Raw genomic sequence first — 27020 nt, 5'->3', positions numbered from 1 at the left:
TGCCATCTCAGTGACCCGAGGCTCTTCAGGGAAGGGGTGATAAAAATGCAGTCTTGGGTATGAGGTTTAATAAGACCAAGGTCCAGGTGCTGCATCAGGGTCAGGTCAACCTCCAGTATCAATCCAGGCTGTTGCCTCAATCCATGAGTTGCTTGGACATGCCCTGGTCAGGTGTGTTGGACCCAGAGCCCCCAGAGCCCTGGGCTGCTCCCCCAGTGTGGGCAGCAGAGGAAGGGGGGTTCTCCCCCTCTGCCCTGCTCAGGTTGGATTCCACCTGCAGAGCTGCCTGAAGCCCTGGGGTCCAGTACAGGAAGGACATGAAGCTGTTGGAGGAGACCACTGAGATGATCAGAGGGATGGAGCAGCTCTGCTGTCAGGAAAGGCTGAGATTTGGGGTTGTTCAAGCTGGAAAAGAGAAGGTTTGGGGTGACTCTACTGTGGCCTTCCAGGAGCTGAAAGGTGTCTGCAGAAAGATGGAGAGAAACTGTTTACAAGGGCCTGGAGTGGCAGGACAAGGGGGAAGGGCTTCACCCTGACAGTAGATTTAGATGGGATATTGGGAAAAAAATCTTCCTGTGAGGGTGGTGAGGCCCTGGCAAAGGTTGCCCAGAGCAGCTGTGGATGCCCCATGCCTGGAAGTGTCCAAGGCCAGGCTGGACAGGGCTTGGAACAGCCTGGGACAGTGGAAAGTGCCCCTGCCCATGGCAGGAGCTGAAACAGGATGAGCTTTGGGGTCTCTTCCTTCCCAAACCATCCTGGGATTCTGTAACCCTGGGAGATTGAGAACCTCTGTAGGAAGAGTGTTCTGAATTGTTTTGCTGGGGTTGCTGCACCCCAAATTGTGTTGTAGCTGTAGATTATGGCAGAAAGTTCCCCTGTGATCCCTTGAGAGCCTCATCCTCAGCTCAGTGCAGTCCTTCCTGCTGGCATTAGCAGCAGTCACAAACAGCTCATGGCAAGGAAGTTGTGTCTGGGATCAACAGGAACCCTGAGCTTTCCCTGTTCAGGTGTGTCCTTGTTTACCCTGTGCAGGGGCTGTGGGGCTGCACTGCTCACAGTCACCTGCCTTGGAGGGTTATAAATACCTCAGGGCTCCGTTCTCAGAAGTGTTTTCAGTGATCTGAGCATCAAAACATGAATTATTTGGGTCAGGAACTGTGGGTTAGTGTGTAGGCAAAGCTGCTTGTGAGAGTTATTATTCTCCAGACTGGATTTCTATGTGCCTTTATTATTATTCTGTTTAGGGAAGCAGCCTCCTTCTGCTAAAATAAATACACTGTTTATAGCATAACTCTGTACTTACATCACTAACAAATGCTCTTTTGCAGAGCAGCCTGTACAAAAATTATCTTTATTTTCCATAATAACATCCATGTTCTGATCTTATGGCTGAAATGCAGCAGCTTATGTAAACCAAGGGAAGCCTGTGCAGAAGATTGTCTAGACTCACTTCAACTTATCTTCAAGCCATTAAGGACAGGTTAAAGTAAGTTCTGCTGTCATGGAAATAGGCATGTGCTGATTTTTTGGTGTTTGTTTCAAGACAGACTAATTTGCAGCACATGAAATGCTTTTTGATCTCTTTTGATGCTGTCTTGTGCTGCCAGAATTAAAGAGGATGAGTTTTATGTTTGATTCGGGCTTGAAAGGAATGATCTTTCTGGTAGGAGTTCATTACATCATTTTATTTTGGGGGAGCTGTCTGTTTTGTAGTTGCTCTCTATAAATGAGTGAAGTTCAGTGAGCTCAGTCAAGCTGCAGGGGCAGCTGGAAGTTGTAGGTGAAAGAACCCAACTGGTTATTTCTATCCTTCTAACAGTGCTGAGAACCAAGTAGCAAAGTCATTTGAGCTGTTGGATGTAAAGTGCCTGTACCTGCAGACAGAGAAAGTGAATATGGGGTTTTCTTGGGCTTGTTTATTTTCTGGAAAGCTTTGGAGGCAGTTCTTGAAGTGGCAGATAAGAGTAATTCCAGATTCATCACCCCCAATTCATCACTGGCTGTGCTAACAGAAATGTACAGCTGAGATCCATCTAGAGCTGCTGGATGTGTCCAGTATAAAATCACTCCAGGTTACACTTTGTTGTCTGTCCGGCCGTCTGTCTTTGTTGTCTGTCCGGCCGTCTGTCTTTGTTGTCTGTCCGGCCGTCTGTCTTTGTTGTCTGTCCGGCCGTCTGTCTTTGTTGTCTGTCCTGCCGTCTGTCTGTCTGTGCCCAGACACGGGTAGGGTGGTTCTGGGACTGCCCACACTTCAAAGGACGAGTCTGGACTCTTCAGTTTCTCGCTCTTCAGATCGTTTATTATTTCTTATCTCCAGAATTTTCTGTCTGCCCAGCACAGGTCTGACCTGCAAGGCAGCCAAGGGCACTCTGCCCACCCACGGGGCGGTCGTGTCTTTTTATACTAAAAACTACATACATCATATTTACCTTTATTTCCCAATACCTTTCACCCATATTAGCAAGTGCACCTTTACCATGAACCAATCCCCAAGTGCCAACATCACCACAGAAAATGGATGACAAGAAGAAGAAAGAAGGACAAGACACACCCTGATCCCTCCATCTTGTCTCCATAACCCCCCTGTACCAAAAACCCTAAAATCTGTATTTCACCCTGTAAATCCATCATTCCTGCACCAGTCACTCCCAAGTGACTCTCATGTCCCCAAACAGGTGGCACATCCCTAGAGGGATCGAAATCAAGCCACCAGATGCTCCTGGCAACATTCCAGGATTTCTGTGCCCCCCAAGGGTTCTCTGGGTAACTCTGGACATCCAGAGTGATGTGCTGAGTTCCCACAGCTTTCCTGTGCTCCAGAGGTGTCCTTACCTGAGCTCTGCACACCAGTCATCAATATTTGCATCCCCAAAGTATTTTTAACCATCAGGCTTGAGGAACTCTCTTACTTCAGCTGATTGGATCATAAATCTGATCTTACCTCAGTCTCTTTGAAGTACCTTCATGTTTTGGCATGCTCAGTCCTGCCTTCTCAGAGTCCAAGAGCTTTCATAACCACTTGCCTGGAGTTTTCTGTTCAGGATATTGTAACATTTTTTGTGTGGTGACTCAGTCTGTCTTTACAGGTCATGAGAAGTAAGAATCATCATCTCATTTTATCAGTTGATACTTTCAGCCCTGAGTTTGGGCCATGCCAGGGTGTGTTTGTCACTCGACCTCATCTTGAACTCGTTCCATGTGCCCACGACAGGCAGCCAAGTGTTCAGTTCACTGTGTAGCAGTACATTCAGAAGAATCAAAGTATAATATTGCTTAAAACTCTTGCTGTTCATTCTACTTAAACTCCTGAACACCCATAAGCAGAAAATTTGGGTGTAGAGATAAGTAAATAACATTTCACCCTGTGTAATGAATTTGCTGTAAGGCTCCAGTGCTGTAGTTAACAACACCTTTGTCCCCCTTTGCCAAAAGCTGTCATCACCAAGGGACATTGGCCAGGCAGTGGGACTGGATTAATAATTGCATCACAGAGCTGCAGAGGCTGTTTGGAAAGTCACTGCACAATGAAAGGCCAACTCAGCAGCCAAATGTGGGGGAAGGAGCCTTGCAGCACTCCTGAAATAGCACCTGTGAGCTCTCTCTTTGGTGCCTGTGCTTGCCAAAGCCACTGTCGAAAATTCTTCCTCCTCCTAGAAAGTCACATCCTGCCTAATTAATGCAAAGTGAGTCTTCTGAAAGCTTCAGCTTGGGATGGACGCTGGAACTGCTGTGTTCTGCTTGGAGATCCCAGAGGAGTGTGTGGATAATGAGCTCTTCTTTACAAGAAAAGTGCTGAGTTGGTGCCTGCTGATAAAAGTCACTTGAGCTGTCTAAAAGATCTGATTTTTAAATGAGTTTCTTAATAAAAAGTGAATTTAGCCGGAGGATCAGTGCATTACTGGCTAATTTAACCCACATCTAGACAAGCAGCACAACAAACATCTTTTCTGTGGGGGAAAATCTAAAAGAATGGGGAACCATCAGCATTTTTTTCTTCATTTATTCATAAATAGCATAACTAAAGCTAAGTAAAGTTTAGAAATTACCAATTCGGTGTCATTAATATTGTTGTAGAAACAGTTTGATTGCAATATCTGGTTTTGGGGGAGACCTGGCAGGGCTGCTGATGAAAGCCACTCTGATTTCAGGTTTCTCATCTCAATATCCCCTCCAATTCCAACATGACAGTGGGGTAGCACTGCTGGACCATCTTTGCCAAGGTTGGTGCAGTTTTGGGTCTGTGGCTTTTGCATGGCCTTGCCATGTGAATTGTTCACTGAACAGCCTCCTTGTTCTGAGCCATGAGAGTGCACAGAAGCTGGGACTTGTAATCCAGGTAGTGGGGAGGGGATGTGTACTGGGAGTGTTACAATAATCACAGGTGCTGAAGTAGCTGAAGTCCTGGGACCTGCCTCCCTTCCCTGTCTTATTCCATCACTTTTCACAACCATTTCTCCTCCTGTGTCTTGCTGCAGTTCTAATTTGCAGTCACAATGTGTCCTCCAGCCTCTTCACTGGCCCCTGTGGGCTTTGGATCCACTTTTTGGAGCACAAAAGAGCACTAAGGACTTTTGAAGGGCAGCTGGTCCATAAGCACAAGCCTGAAATTGAGAAGGAAAATCGATGTCTGTTAGTCTTGGAGGCAGCATTGAACATGGGCTGTAGCTGCTGAAGCTCAACATTCAGTAATTTCTTCTACAATTTATGATTGTTTTGTTCTTCTTGCCCTCAGAACAACCTCAAATGTGTTGTGTGCAGCTGTTAAAAATTGTGTTAATCCATGGATTGCTCCTGGGAGCAGGAATGTTCAGCCATTGCTTTGGTTTTACTACTGAACACACAAATACAGAAATACCCTTGTGAACCATAAAATGGAGCAGTCATATGGATCCCACTGTCAGAGTGACTGAGGATTACTCAGCTTTTTACTGCAAGAATAAAAAGCTGCCCGAGATTCAATACAGAAGTAGCCAAAAGAAGCAATAAAAAAGAGGTGATAGAAATGGACTAAAGATAGAGAAATGAGAGTACAGCTCTGTGTCAGGTCTGCCTCTGCCATCTGTGGACAAATAGTCTAGATTAGAGTGTATTAGTCAGTCCTGCTTTCAGTGGCAGCAGCATTTCCAAGAACTGGGAAATGAATGCATTTCCTCACCAGCTCCCATACAACAGTGCTGTGTCCCTGACCTGGGTTGGGTGTCAGAGTTTAGTCCATTGAATCAGGAAGTTTTCAGAAGGAGGCAGAGCTTGGCAGCCACAGAAACAGGAGAAGTGACCCTTGTGACAGCAGTGGAAGTGGTGTGTAACAGTTAATGATTGCTGCTGCCACCTGGATTCTATGCAAAGCTTTGCAAAACAGATGAGGAAGATGTAAACAACAAGGCCATGTTTAATAAAAGAAGGGTTTTCAAGCAATGTCGTTCCTGGGCTAGAAGGCATAGCTGAGTCCCTTGGAGCCCAGCTCTGTGGCTCGCTGTGCTGGGACAGCAGCTGGTCACATCTCCTGAAATGAAGCTGGGAGCCCACGTGATGCCACTGCATGTCCTGTAAACTGTCAGGATTAAGCATCTGCTCCACTTGGAGCTCTATGCTCAGTTTAATAACCATTCACATGAATTTTTTTCTAAGTGGTGCCTGGTTTGTAACTGAATGACTGCAATTCTCAGGTTTTTCTGGTAGCTCAGATGAACTGGAGTGAGAGGTCCACAAAAGATGGAAAAGGCAGGAAGAGAGAAAGTGATGGCAGCAGCAGAGTTTCTGGATGGACTGGAGATGAGCACAGTGGATTTTCTCAGTCTCTCAGTTCATGTGCTCACTATCATCTGCTAGTTCAACATGACTGGAACAAATAATGGAGAAAAATAGAGTAAGGAAGCTTTAACCTCCGTGAAAGTGAGCTCATTTCTTCTTCCTCTGGGCAAGTGGATTAAAAATCGTGGTGTTACATAATCTCTACCCACAGAAAAGCTTCTGTCTGCCTGGAATGTTATCTGCTGTGGCAGTTGGTGCTTATGAATGAGTTCCCTAATCCATTGACAGAAACGTTCCAGCAGGCACTTGCAGACTTCCCTGTAGTCTGATGCTTGTTGAGGAGCCCTTAGTCAGGTGTCAGGGGCTGATCCAGCCTCAGGAGATGGATGTTACATAGAAAAGGCCTTTAAACTTATAGGGGTTTTGGAAAAAAAGACTTTACTGCCTGTCCTGGGAAAGGAATCCAACTAAGGAATGGAAAAGAAATAGAGATTATTCAAATCTCAGATTTTGATTGCAGTTAAAATTTGATTTCTTAAATCCATGGAGTTTCACATACATGAGCATAACCTGGCCTTTTTCTATAGGATCCAATTTTTCTTTTTCCTTTCAGACTGACCAAGTTACAAATATGAAAAATCATAAGATGATTCAGTTGTGTGCAAATGAGGTGATTCAGGTATATTTGAGAAGTGGTTCAGCTTTAATGTAAAGCACCCAAAGACCACAAGGTTTGCCCATATCCAGGCTTTGCTGAGATGCATCCTGAGCATGTGTAAATCAGCTAATGTTGGACTCTCTGGGGACAGCAGGTTTTAGCTTTTATTGTAAATGCTGGCATCTCTGCACTCAGCTGGGCTGATTTCAGAGCTCCCTTTGTGTGCAGTCAAATCCATCGATTGGGATGCTGCACTAATGGAGAGAAATATTGATCATGAGCATTTCTTGGGCACGTGGGAGAGGAGAGGAGAGGAGAGGAGAGGAGAGGAGAGGAGAGGAGAGGAGAGGAGAGGAGAGGAGAGGAGAGGAGAGGAGAGGAGAGGAGAGGAGAGGAGAGGAGAGGAGAGGAGAGGAGAGGAGAGGAGAGGAGAGGAGAGGAGAGGAGAGGAGAGGAGAGGAGAGGAGAGGAGAGGAGAGGAGAGGAGCTTTCTCATTCCCAGCACTGTTTCACATCCAGTAATGGGGCTGCAGCACCTCTGCCCCTGTCCCAGCTCAGAGGGAGGCTGCAGCAAAGTCATTTGAGCTGCTGGATGTGAAGTGCATGTACCTACAGACAGAGAAAGAGAATATGGGGTTTTCTTGGGGTTGTTTGTTTTCTGGAAGGGTTTGGAGACAGTTCTTGGAGTGGCAGATATGATAGTGTCAGCTGATTAGTAGGAAGAATATGATTCCAACTCCTTCTCACCAATGAATAGGACAAATAAGTTGTTGGTGATGATTAGGATGAGTAGAGCAATTAGGAAGAATAGTAGGTAGGTGGAAAATTTTGTGATATAGGGGTCTGAAGCTATAGATCATGTTGCACATTGTAGGATAGATCATGATACAAACAGTGCAATGGAGTTCTTGGAGTGGCAGATAAGTAATTCCAGAAGCCTCATCACTGAGAGTGATCACTGTCTCCAAACCCTTCCAGAAAACAAACAACCCCAAGAAAACCCCATATTCTCTTTCTCTGTCTGTAGGCACATGCACTTCACATCCAGCAGCTCAAATGACTTTGCTGCAGCCTCCCCCTGAGCTGGGCCAGGGGCAGAGGTGCTGCAGCCCCATTGCTGGATGTGAAACAGGAGACAGTGCTGGCAATGAGATGTGCTGGGTGGGGAGGGCACTGTGCCAGCTCTGCCACTGCTCCTGCTGCTCTGGGACTGGAGGTGCCCCCACAGGGCTGGACAAGGTGGCTTCAGAAAGACCAGAGTGAGTTCATTTGATGCAAGGAGCTGTGCTGATGTGCAGTTTGGCTGTCAGGCCCAAGGAGTGATAAACAGCTGGGTTGGAGGAGGTCAGCTGGGGTTGCTGTGCACAAGATACTGAAGTGAAACCAGTCGAAGGATTTCTGTTACCTTGTGCTGGCTGAGCAAGGGGGAAACTGGGTTTGTTTATTGATAATTATGAAGCTGTGGAGAGCTTTGTGCATTAGCACTGGGCTATATTTAAACAGTATCCTGTCTGTCAGATGTCCCTATTACAAAATGTTCTTTGCCAAGATCATGGGCCTCTCTTTTTTAAAGTTGGATTTGAAAATCAATTGTTTTCAGAAAATTGGTTAATATGCCATGGGTGTGGCACCTCTGTGTGTCATTCCAAGAGCATTTTAAAGGTGTTATGAACAGCTATGGGAAATGCCACTTCACCTCTTGGAGAGTAGAATGATTGCATTTCTGAGAGATGAAATAATTCTTAGTGCAGAAAATAGAGTGTTCTCCAGCCTCTCACCCTGTGTGCTGCAGAAACTTAGTGCTGTCTTTAATTAGAAAGCTGTCACAGCTGAAGTAAAAATAACAACTCAAAACAAAACCTCCTGTGAACCAGACTGAGAGCCGTGAGCCTTAAAGCTTTACTTGTGGAGCAGCTGAGCCCTGACAGGAGCATCCCAGCCCCTCGTGCTGCCCAGGCCGTGTCTGGCACACAGGGCAGGAGGAAATGTTCCCCTGCTGCGACCTCTGCTTATGGGAGAGGTGCTCAGGTTCAGCAGGAACAGGACTTTGATGGCTTGTGTCTTCACTGACAAAAGCCACCTCATTTCATGCAGGTCATGTGGAGAGCTCTAAAATGTCCCAGTGCGGTCAGGACTGAGTTGGAATCCTCAGGTTGGAGGGAGCTGCTTTGGGGACATTTACAGACCCTTTAATTAGCAGGCTCTGCAGGAAAACCTATCTTCTTGTTAATCTTTATTAAAATCACACATTTCAGCTCTACTGCTGAAAGATGCTCATGAATTTGAGATTCTCTTGGATTATTCAGCAGAAGAGTGAATATCCCTCACAAGGACAGGCTTTGAAGACCATTTCCTTGAAATAAGGAACTTTTAAAAATTCCTGGAATTTCTTTTGCTCGTTATCTTTGAGATAGACACAAAACCAGCTACAGTTTTGGCTTGAATATTGCTGGGTTCTCTCTTGTCAAGGTAAAAACAAGCCAGAGAGGCCTGTTCTGAAATACACTTCAATTTTAGAACTTTCCCCTTTCAAGAGTGACCTTATCCAGTCCCCAAATGGACACCTTCCATCAGCACCAACACCTCATTATGTGTGTTGAAATAGGCATCTTCTCTGCTTTTTCAATTTTGTAATTTTTTTTGTGGTATTTCCCTTTTTTTTTTACTCCCTCAAAATAAGGCTCCAGTTCCTGACTAATTTTGCTGTAATGCTGCACTAGCCAAATATTTTTGTGGAAGAATTATTAGTCATAGAAGAAAGAATGTAATGAAATATTCTTAGAAAGTGTTCTAACTATGCTTGACATGTAAAATATTTATCCAGGCGTGTAAACAAAGCAAGAGGTGTCTTGCCAATGTCCCCTTGTAAACCTTGGCTGGTTTGAAATCATGAACTGTTTTGCAGTTCTTGAAAATAAGGTATCAGGTTCTGTGCTGACATGAATTGGCACAGTGCTAATGGTTGGCCTCACCTAGATGAAATTGTAGCCCCTGCTCTTGCCTGCCTCAAAATAAAATCAGGAGGTGTTTTCCAAAGAGCTGCAATTGTGCTAAATAAAACTCCTGTGTTTATTTTGGTTTTGGATTACTCAGTATTACTTGCAGTTACTAATGCAGCTGCACCGTGAAAGGAGCCTCGTGTTTGTTTTGCTTTTTCTTATTGTCTGTATCTTAATGAGAATGAAAGCATGTGTCTGATTCAGAGAACTCTGTTCTTTCTAAGGACAGCACTGATAATGTTCCCTTTGTGCCTCAGCTCAGAGGAGCCTCTCTGCCCTTGCACAGGAAAATCCAGCTGTGCTTTACCTGAACAAGCTTCCAGCAGCTCTTTGGTGAGGTAGGGCAGTGCCCATGGGCATGGCACATAATGCCCCTGCCAGGGCCCTGTGCCAGCCTGAACCAGCCCAGACTGGGGGCAATCCCAGGGCTGGGGGACACCCCAGTCAGTGAGCGACACCCCAGTCAGTGAGCGACACCCCAGTCAGTGAGCGACACCCCAGTCAGTGGGGACACCCCAGTCAGTGAGGGACACCCCAGTCAGTGAGCGACACCCCAGTCAGTGGGGGACATCCCAGTCAGTGAGGGACACCCCAGTCAGTGGGGGACATCCCAGTCAGTGAGGGACATCCCAGTCAGTGGGGACACCCCAGTCAGTGGGGACACCCCAGTCAGTGGGGGACACCCCAGTCAGTGGGGGACACCCCAGTCAGTGGGGACACCCCAGTCAGTGGGGGACACCCCAGTCAATGGGGACATCCCAGTCAGTGGGGACACCCCAGTCACTGGGGACATCCCAGTCAGTGGGGGACACCCCAGTCAGTGGGGACACCCCAGTCAGTGAGGGACACCCCAGTCAGTGGGGACACCCCAGTCAGTGGGGGACACCCCAGTCACTGGGGACATCCCAGTCAGTGGGGGACACCCCAGTCAGTGGGGACACCCCAGTCAGTGGGGACACCCCAGTCAGTGAGGGACACCCCAGTCAATGGGGACACCCCAGTCAGTGGGGACACCCCAGTCAGTGGGGACACCCCAGTCAATGGGGGACATCCCAGTCAGTGGGGACACCCCAGTCAATGGGGGACATCCCAGTCAGTGGGGACACCCCAGGGCTGGGGACACCCCAGTCAGTGAGGGACACCCCAGTCAGTGGGGGACACCTGGCTCTGCTATTCCTGCTTCTGCCCTCGACACTGGGCACCAGCAGCTGCTGCACCTGGAGCCTGAACCCCCTGCTGAACGTGGCAATATTTCCTTGCAGATTTCTTTGCCTGCCATTGCATCCCTGCCTTTGTTTCTTGGCTTTGCTTTGAGTTTTTTCACTGTTATTATTTTGAAAGCTGCCGTGACTGCGTCCAACTTTCAAAAATGTGCCAGCTATTGTTAGTTTGCTGAGGTGCTGCTGTGTAATTGGTCAGAAATGAATGGCAGTTGGAGTTGTAGAGATGAGCTGGGAATGAGTGAGCAGTTACTTGTTGGGATCCCTTCCAGAGAAGGGAAGGTGGAGTTCTGAGCTGCTCACAGCCTTTCTAAAGTAAGAGTCCGACCAAGTAGGTGCTTTTCACCGTGGGTAAAATGTCAGATAAGTTTTTGTAGCAAGCAAAAATGTGAATGATGACAGGAATTTTGGTTTAGGGTATTGGCTGTGCTGAATTTGGAATTTTTACTTCAATTAATTAAAACTTGTGTAGCTCACACTGATAGTACAGCAATGCTGATCTTGAGAGATCCACAGTGGACAGTTGCTGTCCTAAAAACAAATAGGGTAATTATAAAAGCTAATTTATGAATTATACATACACAAATAATGTCAATTATATATAAAAAAATATCAATCTATTCTTTCTCCTGATGATGGCCACCAGCCTCACCTGGTGTGGGACAACACCTCTTGGTGTTTAGAGATTCTTGCTGTTTACATTCCCCCAGCCTACTGCACCTGTGTCTGGACGATGAGATGAGAGAATTGGGCATTAAGGAAATAAAATCTTGCCCCCAAACCAAAGTAATAACAAGTTTTTGCATACTAAAGTTAGTAAATTAGTTACTTGGAGTTTTGGTTTTTTTTTTTTTTTTTATTTTCTATGCTGTATTGCTTGGTTTGTTTTTAATTAAGAGCTCTCTAAAGGCATCTTTTATTCCAACTTGCCAGGACACATGGGCTTTATCACTGGCATGAGTCAGGAGGAAAATAGTTTCCTGCCTGTTTAGACTCTCTTTGCATTAAAAATTATATATTCCTGATGATATGTGATATATTTAACTCTGCTGTTTTGTGAAACTGTGTTTGGAGCAGCCTCTGAGCAATCCAGCTGTATCTTAGGGGAAAGCAGTAAGAGCTAGAGTGGATGGATTTAATATTTGAGCTGACAGAGGGGAACATTTCCAGGTGACATAAACCATGTACTGCAGTGGTTCTTCCTGAGGCTCTTCAGCAATGCACTGATGTGTCAGAATAACTCATTTTATCCTCACTTGCTGTGCATTTGTTTGGGCCCAAGTCCTGGGGCTCTTGGGAGTCCATGTGCACATCCTTATGTACATAACCAAAATTTCAGGTGCTTTATTCCTCTCTGCCTGCTTAAGGGCTGTGTGGCAGGAGGGTGTTTTACCAAATAGTGTCAAGGGTTTAATTTGAGATTCTCTTGGATTATTTAGCAGAAAAGTGAATATTCCTCACAAGGACAGACTTTGAAGACCATTTCCTTGAAACAAGGAACTTTTAAAAATTCCTGGAATTTCTTTTGCTTGTTATCTTCGAGATAGACACAAAACCAGCTGGCTAGAATATTGCTGGGTTCTTGCTTGTCAAGGTAAAAACAAGCCAGAGAGGCCTGTTCTGAAATACACTTCAATTTTAGAACTTTCCCCTTTCAAGAGTGACCTTACCCAGTCTCCAAATGGACACCTTCCATCAGCACCAACACCTCATTATGTGTGTTGAAATAGGCATCTTCTCTGCTTTTTCAATTTTGTATTTTTTTTTTTGTGGTATTTCCCTTTTTTTTTTTACTCCCTCAAAATATGGCCTTTTCCACCCCACAACTGAGCCTTTTCTCCCACACAATTCCTGTCTGAATAAAGAATTTGGGAGGCTTTTACTGAAAACAGGAGACTTTAAGCTGTCACCACACACACAGCTTATATTCAAACTTTCCACCAATCAGCTGGAGGGACTTTTAACCTGAAATATTTACATGAATCAGCTTTGGGGGAGTGACCAGTGCTGCTGGAGGAGTTTAAACTGCGGAGCTTTGCTGTGCCCGGTGCTTCCCTGTGCTCCGGGAGGATTTCGGGGTCGTGGTGCAGGGAGCGCCCAGCGCGGATGAGCCGGCAGTAAGTGAGGGGTGCTGGGCACAGGCTTTGCTCCACAGCAAATGTGGGTGAGCAGAACTTCTGGTGGTTGCAGGTGGATCAGATTCTCTCTTAGAACTCTCAGAAATACTCCTGTCCTTGTGCAGTTTGTAGCTTATAATGGAAAAACTGCATAATACAAATGAGAGGACAGATTCTCTGTTAGTGCTCCCTCAAAAATACTCCTGTCCTTATGCAGTTTGTAGCTTATAATTGAAAAACTGGACTTTGCATAATACAAATGATAGGACAGATTCTCTCAAAAATACTCCTGTCCTTATGCAGTTTGTAGTTTATAATGGAAAAACTGCATAATACAACTGAGAGGACAGATTCTCTCAAAAATACTCCTGTCCTTATGCAGTTTGTAGCTTATAATGGAAAACTGGACTTTGCATATTACACATGAGAGGACAGATTCTCTCAAAAATACTCCTGTCCTTATGCAGTTTGTAGTTTTTAATGGAAAAACTGGACTCTGCATAATACAAATGAGAGGACAGATTCTCTGTTAGTGCTGCCTCAAAAATACTCCTGTCCTTATGCAGTTTGTAGCTTATAATTGAAAAACTGGACTTTGCATAATACAAATGATAGGACAGATTCTCTCAAAAATACTCCTGTCCTTATGCAGTTTGTAGTTTATAATGGAAAAACTGCATAATACAACTGAGAGGACAGATTCTCTCAAAAATACTCCTGTCCTTATGCAGTTTGTAGCTTATAATGGAAAACTGGACTTTGCATATTACACATGAGAGGACAGATTCTCTCAAAAATACTCCTGTCCTTATGCAGTTTGTAGTTTTTAATGGAAAAACTGGACTCTGCATAATACAAATGAGAGGACAGATTCTCTGTTAGTGCTCCCTCAAAAATACTCCTGTCCTTATGCAGTTTGTAGTTTATAATTGAAAAACTGGACTTTGCATAATACAAATGATAGGACAGATTCTCTCAAAAATACTCCTGTCCTTATGCAGTTTGTAGCTTATAATGGAAAAACTGCATAATACAAATGAGAGGACAGATTCTCTCAAAAATACTCCTGTCCTTATGCAGTTTGTAGCTTATAATGGAAAACTGGACTTTGCATATTACACATGAGAGGACAGATTCTCTCAAAAATACTCCTGTCCTTATGCAGTTTGTAGTTTTTAATGGAAAAACTGGACTCTGCATAATACAAATGAGAGGACAGATTCTCTGTTAGTGCTGCCTCAAAAATACTCCTGTCCTTATGCAGTTTGTGGTTTTTAATGGAAAAACTGGACTTTGCATAATACAAATGAGAGGACAGATTCTCTCAAAAATACTCTTGTCCTTATGCAGTTTGTAGCTTATAATTGAAAAACTGGACTTTGCATAATACAAATGAGAGGACAGATTCTCTCAAAAATACTCTTGTCCTTATGCAGTTTGTAGCTTATAATTGAAAAACTGGACTTTGCATAATACAAATGAGAGGACAGATTCTCTGTTAGTGCTGCCTCAAAAATACTCCTGTCCTTATGCAGTTTGTAGTTTTTAATGGAAAAACTGGACTCTGCATAATACAAATGAGAGGACAAATTCTCTCAAAAATACTCCTGTCCTTATGCAGTTTGTAGTTTTTAATGGAAAAACTGCATAATACAAATGAGAGGACAGATTCTCTCAAAAATACTCCTGTCCTTATGCTGCTTGCTGCAGTTTATAATTGAAAAATTGGACTTCTCACAATACAAATGCAGCAATTGAAATCAAGGGAATTTGGAATCAACTTTGATTGAACTGCCTAAGAACGAAAGCTGAGAAATAAAAGGTTTTCGAAATCCAAAGGGGTAAGGCAGCTTTTTTATGCTTTGCTGAAGTGTGTGGGGTTTTCTGAAATCTTTATAAATGCTTTTGCAGCAAATGGTAGAACAGAGAGCACAGCCAAACTCTGTTATCTGCAGCACTTCCTCCTGTTGCAGGCTCTCACCTCAGTGTTTGTAGCTGAATTTAACACAGGTGAAGAGAAAGTGTAACTCACAGGTGTCACCTGCCTTAAAACTTTATTTAGCTCAGTATTGTTTATTTGAGCAGGGAACATTTGTTTTTCCTGTCTCTAGGTAAAGATATCCTGCTTATATTTGCAACAGCTCATCTTTTGCCACAGTTTTTTTCCCTTTTCCCTGATCATATCTGCACAGTCCAACCTTCTGCCAAGGAAGGAGGTGTGTATTCTTTATGGGCATGGCCAGCTTTATTAAAAATGCTGAATTTAATCAGATAGCACTGGCAAAGCTGCCATTGCCATAGGGGTAAGATGCTCTTTTTGAGGATCAAATATCATTTTTCAGGTGCCTGTTTTTATTGCAGTATTGTGAGGAAATACCCATTACAGTTCACTTGGGTTTGCTCTCTAACATGAATACCTTGGCCCTCAGAGGGAGGCAAATCCAAAAGCAGTAAGTTGTTGCTGTGTGAGGAATTTTGTTGGATGTGTTTCATCTCTTCTGTTGGTGAGGCTGCCACTCTGTGACCTTCCTATTTTGGAAAAGTCTGTAAAAGGTTACATCCAGTTAATAAATATCCATTATTTTTCTACAGGTTTCAGTCTTGCTGTGTAGATTGGCAAAAGAAAAGCAGCTGTGAATGTGGGGCACTGCTGAGGGGTCAGTTCAGTGCATAAACTGAGCACTGGTGGTGACAGAGGGACCTGGTTCCCCCAGGTCTTAAATCAAGGTGTGCAAATGCAGTGTTAAACCCTTAAACCCTTATTGCCAACTGTAGTTTTGAATTACATTTGTAGAAACAGTGGATTTTTGTTGAGCCTCAGTTAAATGAGTAAGTCAGTAAACTTTGCTAACAGTGTAGCACTATGAACAGAATGGGAGAAACAATCAAGCATTTCATCAGCCTCCTTGGCTGTCTCTTGCCAACATTTTCAGGCTGTCCTGCATTGCATCAGACCTGCTGGACATTATTTTCCATCTATCCTTTGAAACCAGATGGAAAATGAATCCTCTGTATATTGATAGAGTTATTTCATAACAAGGGAAAAGCTTTTTGTCATGTGCCTGTGCTGGTTCAACCTATAAATCAGCTTTTATTGTCTGCTTGTGTTTGTGTTGGGAGAATGAAGTGAGGGTCAGTAGGGGGTTTGTGAAGAGCCTGTGAAGGTGCACTTGGATGTTTTCCTCTCTGGTACAGCCCAGGTGAGTGCCTGGACCATGTTGTGCTCCAGGTGCTGCTACAGCTGCCAGGGAGTGGCAACCCCAGCCCTGCCAGGTCTCACCTTGCCCTGAGCATCTCCCCTGGTTCAGGTGCACGGGGCAGTGCTTGGGGCTCAGCCTGGTTGGGAGGGTGTGACCGTGGTCACAAGGGTTTTCAGGATGAAGAAGAGATGAGAATGTTGACTCCATGATCAGAAGGCTTGATTTATTATTTTATGATATATGTTACATTAAGACCATCCTAAAAAGAAATAGAAAGGAAAAGGTTTCTTGAGAAGCTAGCTAAGCTAAGAATAGACAAGAATGAATAACAAAGATCTGTGTCTCAGACAGAGAGCAAGAGCCAGCTCTGCCATGGGTGGTCAGGAAATCCCAACATCCACAGGAGACCAATCCCAGGTCTACCTGTTGCATTCCACAGCAGCAGAAAACCATTGTTTATTTTGGTTGCTGAAACTGCAGCTTCTCACAAGGAAAAATCCTAAGAAAGGATTTTTCATGAAAGATGTCTGCGACAGGAGGGACCTGAGGAGCCAGGCTGGCAGGGCTGGGGATGTCCAGCCTGGATGGGAGAAGGCTCCAGGGAGACCTTAGAGCCCCTTGCAGGGCCTAAAGGGACTCAGAGAGCTGGGGAGGGGCTTGGGACAAGAGCCTGGAGTGACAGGAGCCAGGGAATGGCTGCCCACTGCCAGGGGCAGGGATGGATGGGGTGGTGGGAAGGAATTGGTGCTGAGGCCCTGGCACAGGCGCCCAGAGCAGCTGGGGCTGCTCCATCCCTGGCAGTGCCCAAGGCTTGGAGCAGCCTGGGACAGTGCAAGGTGTCCCTGCCATGCCAGGGGGTGGCACTGGGGGGGCTTTAAGGTCCTTCATCGTTCCAGAATGAGCCATCAGGTCAGCTCTAATTTTTTAATAGAGGAGAATATTTCACTTCTTGCCTTTCTTTCTGCTGGGTGAGTTCCTGTCTCTCTGCACAGCCCTCTGGAATGCCTCCCTGCCACTGGGAAGGTTTTATTGCAGCTGAACTGAGCTGACAGGCAGAATCGTTTGGTTTTTCTCTTTCTCTGGGAAAGTCTTCATCTGATTATCAGAAGCAAATAGTTATTATGAATATTAGAAGTTAGATTGCTGCCTTCTTGCCAATATTAGAATTCTTCTCAGATCAAGATTGCTGGCTGCTTTTTTATTTAACCAATGCTACCCAGGCCAGGGGAGATCCATGATCTCTGTGCTGCATTCCCTGCTGTGGTTTATACCTTACACTGATTCCCCTAATCCTTATGTACAGGAAACACTTCTTCTTTATCTTAAACCCATGAGATTGCCCTTTTCCTCTCCAAAGTAGAAAGCAAATCATTGCTCATTTCTCTGCTTTTATGTTTAGAGAAACTTTTGGAATATTCTAAGGAGACCTTTTAAGATTTTATGCTTGTTTTATCTGATATAAAGTTAGTTTTCTTCCTAGTAGCTTATGGGGGGCTGTGGTTTGGAATTTAGCTGGAAAAACCAGGTTGATAACACAGAGGGGTTTTATTTATTGCTGAGCAGGACTCACACAAAGCCAAGGCCTTTTTTGCTGCCCACCCACCAATGGGCTGGGGGTGCAGAGGAGCTGGGGGGCACAGCCAGGCCAGCTGACCCAGGGCTGGATATTCCACTCCTTGTGGCATCGTGCTCAGCATCCAGAGCTGGGGGAAGCAGGAACAGGGGGGATGTCAGGAGTGGTGGTGTTTTTCTTCCCTGGTGATGGAGCCCTGCTCTCCTGGGCATGGCTGAACACCTTCCTGCCCATGGAAAGTGGGGAATGAATTCCTTTTTTGCTTTACTTGCATAGACAGCTTTTATAGAGTCATAGAATGCCAGATTGGCTTGGGTTAGAAGGAACTTTAAAATTCATCATATTCCACCCCTTTCCATGGGCAGAGACACCTTCCACTGTCCCAGGCTGCTCCCAGCCCCGTCCAGCCTGGCCTTGGGCACTGCCAGGGATCCAGGGGCAGCCCCAGCTGCTCTGGGCACCTGTGCCAGGGCCTGCCCACCCTGCCAGGGAGCAATTCCTGCCCAGTATCCCATCCATCCTTGCTCTCTGGCAGTGGGCAGCCATTCCCTGTGTCCTGTCCCTCCAGTTCATTATGAGCAGCCCCTCTCTGGCTTCCTTGGAGCCCCTCCAGATCCTGGAAGGTACTGTGAGATCTCTCCACAACCTTCTCTTTTCCTTTACCTATAAAATGTCTGGCTCTCCACCCACAAATTTCTCTTCCAGTTCTCTGCCCATCCCAGCAGGGAGCAGTGAGCACGTGGCTGTTTGGGGCTCAGTTGCCATCTGGGGTTAAAGCAGGACACAAATGAGAGCCAGGACGTGCAGCTCCATCAGATCCATCCTGTCCTCAGAGCAGGGCTGTGGAATGAGGTCAGGCACGCCCTGCGCGCGCGCCTTTCCTGCTTGCTCATATTTCTGACAATAATTGGACATGGGAATGTTTTTGTAGACTTAAAGGAGCGTTGTCACCTTAAAAATGAGTTGTTTGGAGTTTTATTTCTGTCGTGATGGTTAGGCTGTGGTTCAGGAAGAGGGGAGGATTGTTCACCAGCTGAGTCACTCGCTGCTGCTGCTTCCTCACCGTTTGCAAACCAAATGGTGAAGTAGAGCCACTCATTTCCACTGTTCTTGCTCTCTTACACCTTCTCTCTTGCCATGCCAAATGACAGTGAGACCCTGTATAAGCTGTCAGGGCTTTACTCCTTAATGGATTTTGGCAGCTAGGCTTTTCATGATTTTTCTTTGAAGTTTCTATGAAGTTTTTAATACCTAAAATACTCTATGATGGCTCTTTAAAAAAAAAATTCCAATGAGTATATCTTTATAAATATAGTAAAATATTGTATTTATGTAATACAATAAATAAAAAGTAGAAACCAGCACATTTGTAGTGATGCTTTTATTTTTTTCTTGCTTAATAACTGCTGTATCTAAATGGGTTTTCTCTGCTGGCTACGTTGCAGTATTTGAGTTTCTTTTCACCTTGTTCATGGTGCTCTGTGCAGGTGAAGCCATTCAGCTCTTCCAGTAATGGGGTGAGAGCTGCATGCATTGGGAAGTGGCTTTGGATGTGCTTTAGATGCCTTAGGGTGGGGAAGGATAATGTACTGGAGATGTCACAGCCTCTTTACATTCCAGAACACTTCCTTAAGGATTGCAGAGAGCAGGGATCAGCCTCTTTATCTCTGCAAAACATTTGCAGCATGAATTGTTTGTACCAATGGTGCATTGCAAAATTGAAATGTTTCCACTTTGTGATTAAAAACAACTTAAATATGACTTCCATGTTTTTCCCTCAACAAAACACAAGGCTCTAGACAAGTTCAAATAGAGATGATGGGCCACCAGCACAGGCTCTGGAGAGCAGAGATGTTTGTGCAGTTGCACAGCTCATTCTTGACCTTGTTGTGTTCCAGAGGAAGGAGGGGCCCACGTGCTCCATCTATGGCCAGAGCCAGATGGGAATTTTGGGTTTTGATTCTGATACTGATTCCATTTTAAAAATTAAAATCCCAGCCTTTCTCTGACCTTTAGTGCTGAATGTGACCTGGGCCTTTTGCTGCTCCTGCGTGCCCAGCTCCCACAGTCCAGCTGTGAGGCTTCAGCTCCTCTGTGGACTGGTCCTTACCTGCTCCTTCAGGATCTGAGCCTGCAAACGAGTCCCAGAGAAGTGGGAAAAGACATCAGGGTGCCTGTCCACTGCTCCTGAGCCATCCTGAGCCAATTTACACTTCCCAGAGGGTGCAAACGTGCATGGAAGGAGCCCTCTAAGGAGGGTGGTGACCTGGCAGTGTTTGTCCTGCCAGCACAGGGGAGCTGCTGGTGCAGGGCCAGGAGCTGAGGAGTGAACGTGCTCCGAGTCAGTAACACCTGAGCAGGCAGAGGCCCTGCTGCTCTGAGCCTGAGGATCAGCTCTCTGCCTCTGTGTCCCTGTTTTCTCTCGTAAAACACTTCCTGCAGTGCTTCCCAGGGCTCTTAGGAGCAATGAGCAGTTCATATTTGTAAAAAGCTTTGAAGCTGAATGGTGCTAATTATTATTTATAGGCATTTGTTCTCACCATGGGTAGTTCTCCTTGATCCTGGGCATGAAAGGAAACCAGGACATTTGTAAGCTGGTCAGGCAGGAGTTTGGCCTTGAAGTCTTTATGTACTTGTTTCCCCACTGGGTTCTGGGTGTGTTTGTAATATATTTGTCACATTAAATGACCAGTTTGGGGATTTATTGCACCAGCCAGATGTGCCAAAAGATCTTTACTCATTTCCCTCAGTTCTGCTGACACACGACCTGCAGGATTTTGGCATGCCAGGAGACAGGGAAATGCCATCAGCCTGAGCTGGGTTGGATGATCAGCAGGACTGGATGTTCCACTTCCAGGAAAGAGGAAAGTCAGATCTTCTGCTTGGGAGAGCCACCACATTGCAAAGAGCAGCTGTTTGCAGCAGGTTTTGCTGGTGCTCAACTTTGGTGAAGAAAACAGGAAAGAAGGAGGAGAAAGATGTCAAACAGCTGGGCCATTTTTTCCCTGACAATCCTGCTTAGCAGATGAAGCAGCAGAAGGGGGGGTATGACAGGGGAGAATTGGTGTATTATAGTTCCTGTGTAACTGGTGATAGTTCTGTAAATCATTTCTGAGCTGCTGTAGTTAAGGACTCTGCTGAAGGGTGTGCAGGGTCTCTGCATTTAATTCAGAGCTTGAGGTGATGAACAAGATTTCAACATTGACCCAACCCAGTTTGGTTGTTGTGAAATTCAGTTGGTGTTTTGTGCTGTTTGACATCACTTAAATGGGGCTTGTAAGGCCCAAAGAGCTCTGGGGGAGTTTTGGAGTCTGAGTGGCCCTGAATAACTCTGCTCTTTGCCTTCATATACTCTACTTATTGATCTGATTTCCTGCCTAATTTCTCCTCTCTGCTGAGTAATGCATTAAATAGTCAAGAGATTGTTCAGGCACCGCAAGGGGAAGTTGTTGGCAGAGCTGCAGCAATTCATCACTCCTGGAAGAAAGAGGCCCAAGAAGTAAATTTGATGCTTATCTTGTTTTCTTAATGGAGTTCTTGTCAGCTCACAGAGCAAATCCTGTTCCCTGGTGAGTGGGGTAGCATCAGCCTTGTCAGGGATATGGTTTGTTTCAGTGTAGGGAAGTTAGTGCTGGGGGAAAAGAGTTCCTGAGCACAGCCCAGTGTGGTGTCTGTTCTCTGAGCCACCTGGGCTGGTGGAACACGTGCCTTGAGAGGCTTGAAGGTCCCTCCAGCCCAGAGCATTCTGGGGCTCCTCCTGACAGCCAGCAGCTCTCAAGAATGACTCCCTTTAAGGGCTTTAGGGTTAGGGTTATGATTATATATCTGCTCAACAAGGCTGTTCTTCTCCCCATCTCAAAATGCTTTTCCCTGAGTAAATCAAACTGCATTTTGAAAACAGGCTTTGCCTTTCAGTGCAGTTAGCAAATTTTAAAGCATTTTGGTTCAGATTACAGATTGCAGAATGGTCTGAGTTGAAAGGGACCCACACGGATCATTAAGTCCAAATCTTCAGTGAATGGCCCATGCAGGGATTGAATGTGCAACCTTGGTTTTATCAGCATCATGCTCCAGCCAACTGAGCTAATGTCAGGGTCAAAACATACAATGTAATAATTCAGTGGATCTGTTTGAAATCACATTATTAGTGGTATAAATACTTTAACATTTGCAGTCTTGAAAAATTCCATTTCCTCATAACAACTACAGAGCTATGAAGCAGGGGAATAGTTGACTTTTTGTTCCACTGGACGTTGTCAGTTCTGGAATTGATTTAAAGCCTTTTGGGGGGAAGAGGTAGGGGTGGGCTTTTTTTTCCCTCCAGGGTGCTTTAGAGTATGTGACTTTTCATATTTAGATTTCCCTCCACACCCCTGTGTCCCACTGCCTGGCACTGCTGGACGTTCTCCCCCCCTTTGCTGCTCTGGCACACAAGAGAAGAGGGCAGAGGGTTGCTCAGGTTGTTCACATGGAGTTTGTGTTACTTTTGTTCAGGTAAAAGATTTGTTCATGTGTGACCACATGCATCCCTCTTAAGATGTTAGGAAAGCTTCTTACCCCAGAAGGTGCTGGGCACTGACCAGGCTCTCCAGGTTATGGGCACAGCCCCAAAGCTGCCTGAGCTCCAGGGATTGTTGGGCTCTCTGTGCAGGGCCAGGAGCTGGACTGGATGATCCCTGTGGGTCCCTTCCAGCCCAGGATATTCCAGGATTCTCCCTAGAGGATGCTTGGTCACACAGTTCAGTTTTAGGTGGCCCTGCAAGCAGCAGGGAGGTGGACTCTCATACTGATGTTCTCTCCTAACTCAGGATATTCCAGGAGTCTATTCCCAGGTACAAGGCAGCATTCACAGGGCTTTCTCCAGGGTCCAGGCAGCCAGGACAGGAAAGCAGCCTGGAGGGTGTGGGGACAGGGAGTTCTCCCACACTGGGTATTTTGGTGAGAGCAGAGGGCAGGGCAGTGCTCTGGGTGCTGCTCAGGTTGCTGGGACTGAGATGACCCTTGGGGGCTCCTTGTGTCACTGTGCTGCCAGCCAGAGCCTTGAAAAAAAGAAATAGTTTTGTTGTTGCCAAAAATCTTCCTTTGGATGACCATCACATGATGTGTAAGCAGCAGATTTTCTAAAAATATACAGATATAATAATGCTGGCAACTTAGAATTCGGTTTACGGAACAAAAGGAATGAATTGTTACTCCTTTTTAAAATTCTCATTAGGAATAAAATGCTTAATTCAGACTGCCAGTAACAATGGGCTTGAAACCCACCACTGAACTGCTCATTAAGGCCTTCACCCTCAGCAGGTGCTGGCCAGAAAACTCAGCAACTCTGACTTGGCATTTTGCTGTTTTATTAGTGCTGTGTTTCATCTGCTTTGTCTCTGCCAGGCATCAGAGATGGCACCCACGGGCCCTGCAGTCATCATTCAGCCAAGGGAAAGACACAGGACAATTGTTCTGCAGGGGGGGGGAAATTGGAAAAATTAATTAATGAGAAAATTGGTGTTTTATGTTTGAGAGAGTGAAAGGAAAACACTTGAAGCCAAGAAAGGAGAGCTGGTTCTTGACCAGGGCAAAGCAAATGCCAGAGAGAGTGAGGGAAAGAGACAGCAAAGAGATCTGATCTGCTAGGAGATAGAAAGGAGTGAAGTGAGTCTTAAAGATAGGAGGAAGGAATTTTACTAGGAACAAAAATGAAGCTGTGTCTCTGCATATGCTGGAAGAGCATTCCAGATGTGAGTGGCAGTGGTTAAAGCTTCCTGTGTGGGGCTGCTCCAGCCATGGCTGCTCTGCACCATCCAAGGGTTTGTTGTGGGACTGTAGTGGGTCAAATGCTGGGGGGAGCACTGTGTGACAGCACAGCATAAATCAGGAAGAAAGAACCAAAACCAAGCAATGATTGGGAGCAGGGAACCTCCTGGTCAAACCTCAGAGTGGTTAAGAGGCAATGCCTGAGCTGGTAACTGGGAAAATGTTACATTTTAGGCTGGAACCGTGGTATAGAGCTCATTTGGCCAGGACTGAGAGTCAAGAATATAAACATTTTTAAAGGAGGAGTTGCCAGGAAGGTATTTGCAGGAACACACATGTGATCTAAATACATTAGTGGCTTTAGACTAAGCTTTAAAAAAGTGAAGGTCTATAAATTAAATAGATTTAATAGACCCCTGATTACTTTAAAATCGTTTTTCCCCTCTTTCCACGTGAGAGTAGGGGCATAACTACCACCATAAGCCTCTGAAACACAGTTCAATACCTGAAGAAATGCCTTTTGAGCCTGAGGGACCTTGTTTGTGGTACCAGCTACAGAGATTTGAACTTCCTTGCTTGGGAGTTTCTTCCAGAACTAACAACCTGGATTCTCTCTCCAGCTCTTCTCTTAGGAAACGCCACCAACTCCTCACAGCACGGAGGCCCAGCATGAATGGGAACTGTGCTGGGGGCACAGACTGGTTGAGAAATCTGGACTCCAGTTGTCCTGTGGAAAACAGAACTCCAGCAGCCCATGAGTCAGAAGAAAGTTCTGTGGTGTTAGGAGGTCACAGCCCTGCAGTTCCCAGGACTGAGGGTAAGGATACTGCCCTCAACATTGTAATCTTTGAGGGAGATTATTGTTTGGGCTTTAAGGGGTGTAATGGTTTTGAAAGTGTTCCAGTATCACAGGGCAGTTTGCACTGGGCAGTATGTGCCCTGCCTGTGCCAGGCTGCTCCAAAGGTCAGGAGTTCAGAGCAGAGTTCAGCACCTTGGCAAGAGCATCCCCAGGGCTGTCCTGGCCAGGCTGGAGCTGGCCCTGAGCAGGTTCACTGCAGGCATCTGGGCAGTCCTGTGTGCCCACCCCGGGCTGCACTGGGCACTGCTGCCCTACAGCACTCTGCTGAGGTGTGTGCTGCTGCTCAGCTTCCTGGGGGAGTCCTGCCAGCAGGCTGGGTCTGTGTTTCTGGCCTTGTTTGATTCCTGTGCTCCTGCCCTTTTCAGCTGAATCCATCTTGCTTTAACAGGGAACATTAAGCACCATGGCTCACCAAAACATCCAGGTGCTGGTGCAGTTCAATAACAGCCAAGTTTTATGCCATATAACATCACCCTGACAGTTATGGCATCCCTAATTATTGCATGACTCAGTTTTCTCATTTCAGTAGCAAGTGTTACTATGAAATTATGTTTTTTAATAAATTCTCTCCTCCCCTTGCAATGTTTGTTTGTGTCCCTCAGGTTTGGATTCTGAATGCCGACACAACACTTGCCCAGTAAATCCCCAGATCTGTAGCATGCTGTCTGCTCCTGAAGAACCTCACAGCTGCCATATCCCAGATGGAAATAAGAGACAGCTGGAATATTTTAATACCCAGGAACGCCATGGATGCTGTGCATTGTCTTCAAGCAGCAATTCCCAGACAGTAGCTCCAGAGAAAGTGACCCTGGTGGTGGATGGCACCCGCTTTGCAGTGAACCCCCAGATCTTCACTGCTCACCCTGACACCATGCTGGGAAGGTGGGTCACTTCTGTTACCTTCAAGGTACATCAGGACAGTCTAAAATATTTTTTTAATGGAATAAACGTGTAATGTTTGTTTTGTGATCTCATCTGTACACACGGTGACCTCAGTCAGAATTTGGCTGTGAGTGAGGCCCAGAAGACCTGACCAGATGGAGAGTTGGTGGTTCTCTAGATAAGTCTCCATGTCCATCAAAACATGCACACTTTTAGCCAAAGGTGATCTCCTTTTCCTTCTCCCCAAGTGTTTGCCTGGTCTGTCAGCTGTACATCTGTCCCCAACTGATAACCTTCCTCCTGAATGGGGAATGTGATAATGCTCCATCCCTTCCTGCTGGCACCTCTTGATACTCTCTCAAAAGAGAAGTTACTCAGCTCCTTCTGAGAGGTTGGAGCCTGTTGCTGCACCAAGAAATCCTCATGTGCTGTATTGCCAGGGGTGCTGTACTGCCAGCACTTCCACCTCTCTGCCCAAAGGGTTCTGGTGGGTCACTGACCCTGCATGGATCATTGTGTAAAACAAGGCATCTAAAATCATGTGGAGTTATCTGGTGTAGGTCAGTGCAAGGGCTTTATGGCCAGGGGATTTTCTGCCCCAGGACTGAATGATCTGTTCCTTTGGCTTGTTCCTTAGAGTGCAGTAGCCAGAGTAACAGAGGCCTCCCTGAGCCAAGTCTTGTCCTTGTTTACTAAGGAAGAGATTGCAGTGGAGGTTTAAGTTGCTGTATCTCTGTGTCACTGCTGGGCTTCATCACAGAATCATGGAATGGCCTCAGCTGCAAGGGACCTTGAAGCTCAGTTCATTTCACCCCTGCCATGGGCAGGGACAGCTTCCACTAGCCCAGGTTACTCCAAGCCCCATCCAGCCTGGCCTTGGACACTTCCAGGGCTGGGGCAACGCAGCTTCTCTGGGCAGCCTCTGCCAGGCCCTCCTTGCCCACACAGGAAAGAATTTTCTAACCCCAGTGCACCTGTTTGTCTCTGGAATAAATGCATTTCGATGTCCTTGTGCACTCACACAGTTCTTCACCTCTTTCAGGATGTTTGGGCCAGGCAGAGAATACAATTTCACCCGGCCGAACGAGAAGGGCGAGTACGAGATCGCAGAAGGGATCAGCTCAGCCGTGTTCCGCACCGTGCTGGTAAGGGCAGCTCTGCAGGGGGGGAGAAACGAAACAATCTGTTTGTCACACAGCTCAGCCATCTCCAGGCACTCCCTGGAACATTCTGGTTTTAAGTTTTGCATTGTGATTTCTAAAGAAAAAATGTAGCTTTAGTATAAGTCTACATTTCAGATATTTGCTTGTGTTGCCTTTTACCTTTTCTATGTCCTGCTGTTGTAATTCCTGAGCTGTATCCTGACCTTGTGGTTGTATATAAATACATATTGCATATGAGATGTTATGAAACCCTGTGTCATGGAAAGGTTTTAACTGGAGCTCATAATTTATCAGACCCTAGAGGATCTGCAAAAAGATCGGACAAGCAGGGCTGTTTTATAAATCGTTTCAGTATCTCTCCAATATTAGTAAACAAAATAAAGAACTAATTAGGAATTATCATAGTCCAAGATGTTCATAGTTTTTCTCTCCAAAAACTGTCCTTTTATTCACAGGATTATTACAAAACCGGAATCATTAACTGCCCTGATGGGATTTCCATCCCAGACCTTCGAGACACATGTGATTACCTCTGCATAAACTTTGATTTCAACACAATCAAATGTCAAGATTTAAGTAAGTACAAAGAGAAATCAGCTCTTAGGAGATCATCTGCAGGGCATTGAGCACTCTGATCCTGATTCAGTGTAGTTCTTAATCTTGAGCTTTAGTTTAGACATGAACACATGGATTTCACTGGGGCTCAAGTTGCATTTAAACAGCTTCCTTTTGGCTGCTTCAATCCAAAGTGACCAGATCCTTCAGGACACAGGCACTTTGCTCCAAAAGCAAATTTTAACATTTTAGTCTCTTTTTCTAACAGAGGCTGAGCAGAGCTTGCTGTTACTG

The 27020-nt window shown here is 45.6% G+C and overlaps 1 protein-coding gene across 1 annotated transcript in view; it reads left to right on the top strand.

Annotated features, from left to right (window-relative positions):
- KCTD20 (potassium channel tetramerization domain containing 20) overlaps nucleotides 1-27020 on the top strand; it is a 34516-nt gene that overhangs the window by 1136 nt on the left and 6360 nt on the right. Inside the window, exons 2-5 of the mRNA XM_066565038.1 lie at nucleotides 23887-24083; nucleotides 24729-25008; nucleotides 26051-26153; nucleotides 26627-26747. Of these exons, the coding sequence (XP_066421135.1) occupies nucleotides 23936-24083; nucleotides 24729-25008; nucleotides 26051-26153; nucleotides 26627-26747 (652 nt within the window). The 5' untranslated portion in view covers nucleotides 23887-23935. The remainder of the gene's footprint in view (nucleotides 1-23886; nucleotides 24084-24728; nucleotides 25009-26050; nucleotides 26154-26626; nucleotides 26748-27020) is intronic.

This window comes from Molothrus aeneus, chromosome 24 (assembly GCF_037042795.1).
Source record: "Molothrus aeneus isolate 106 chromosome 24, BPBGC_Maene_1.0, whole genome shotgun sequence".
NCBI lineage: Eukaryota > Metazoa > Chordata > Aves > Passeriformes > Icteridae > Molothrus > Molothrus aeneus.
The sequence above is the reverse complement of the archived record's forward strand: the minus strand, read 5'-3'. Positions and strand labels throughout refer to the sequence as shown.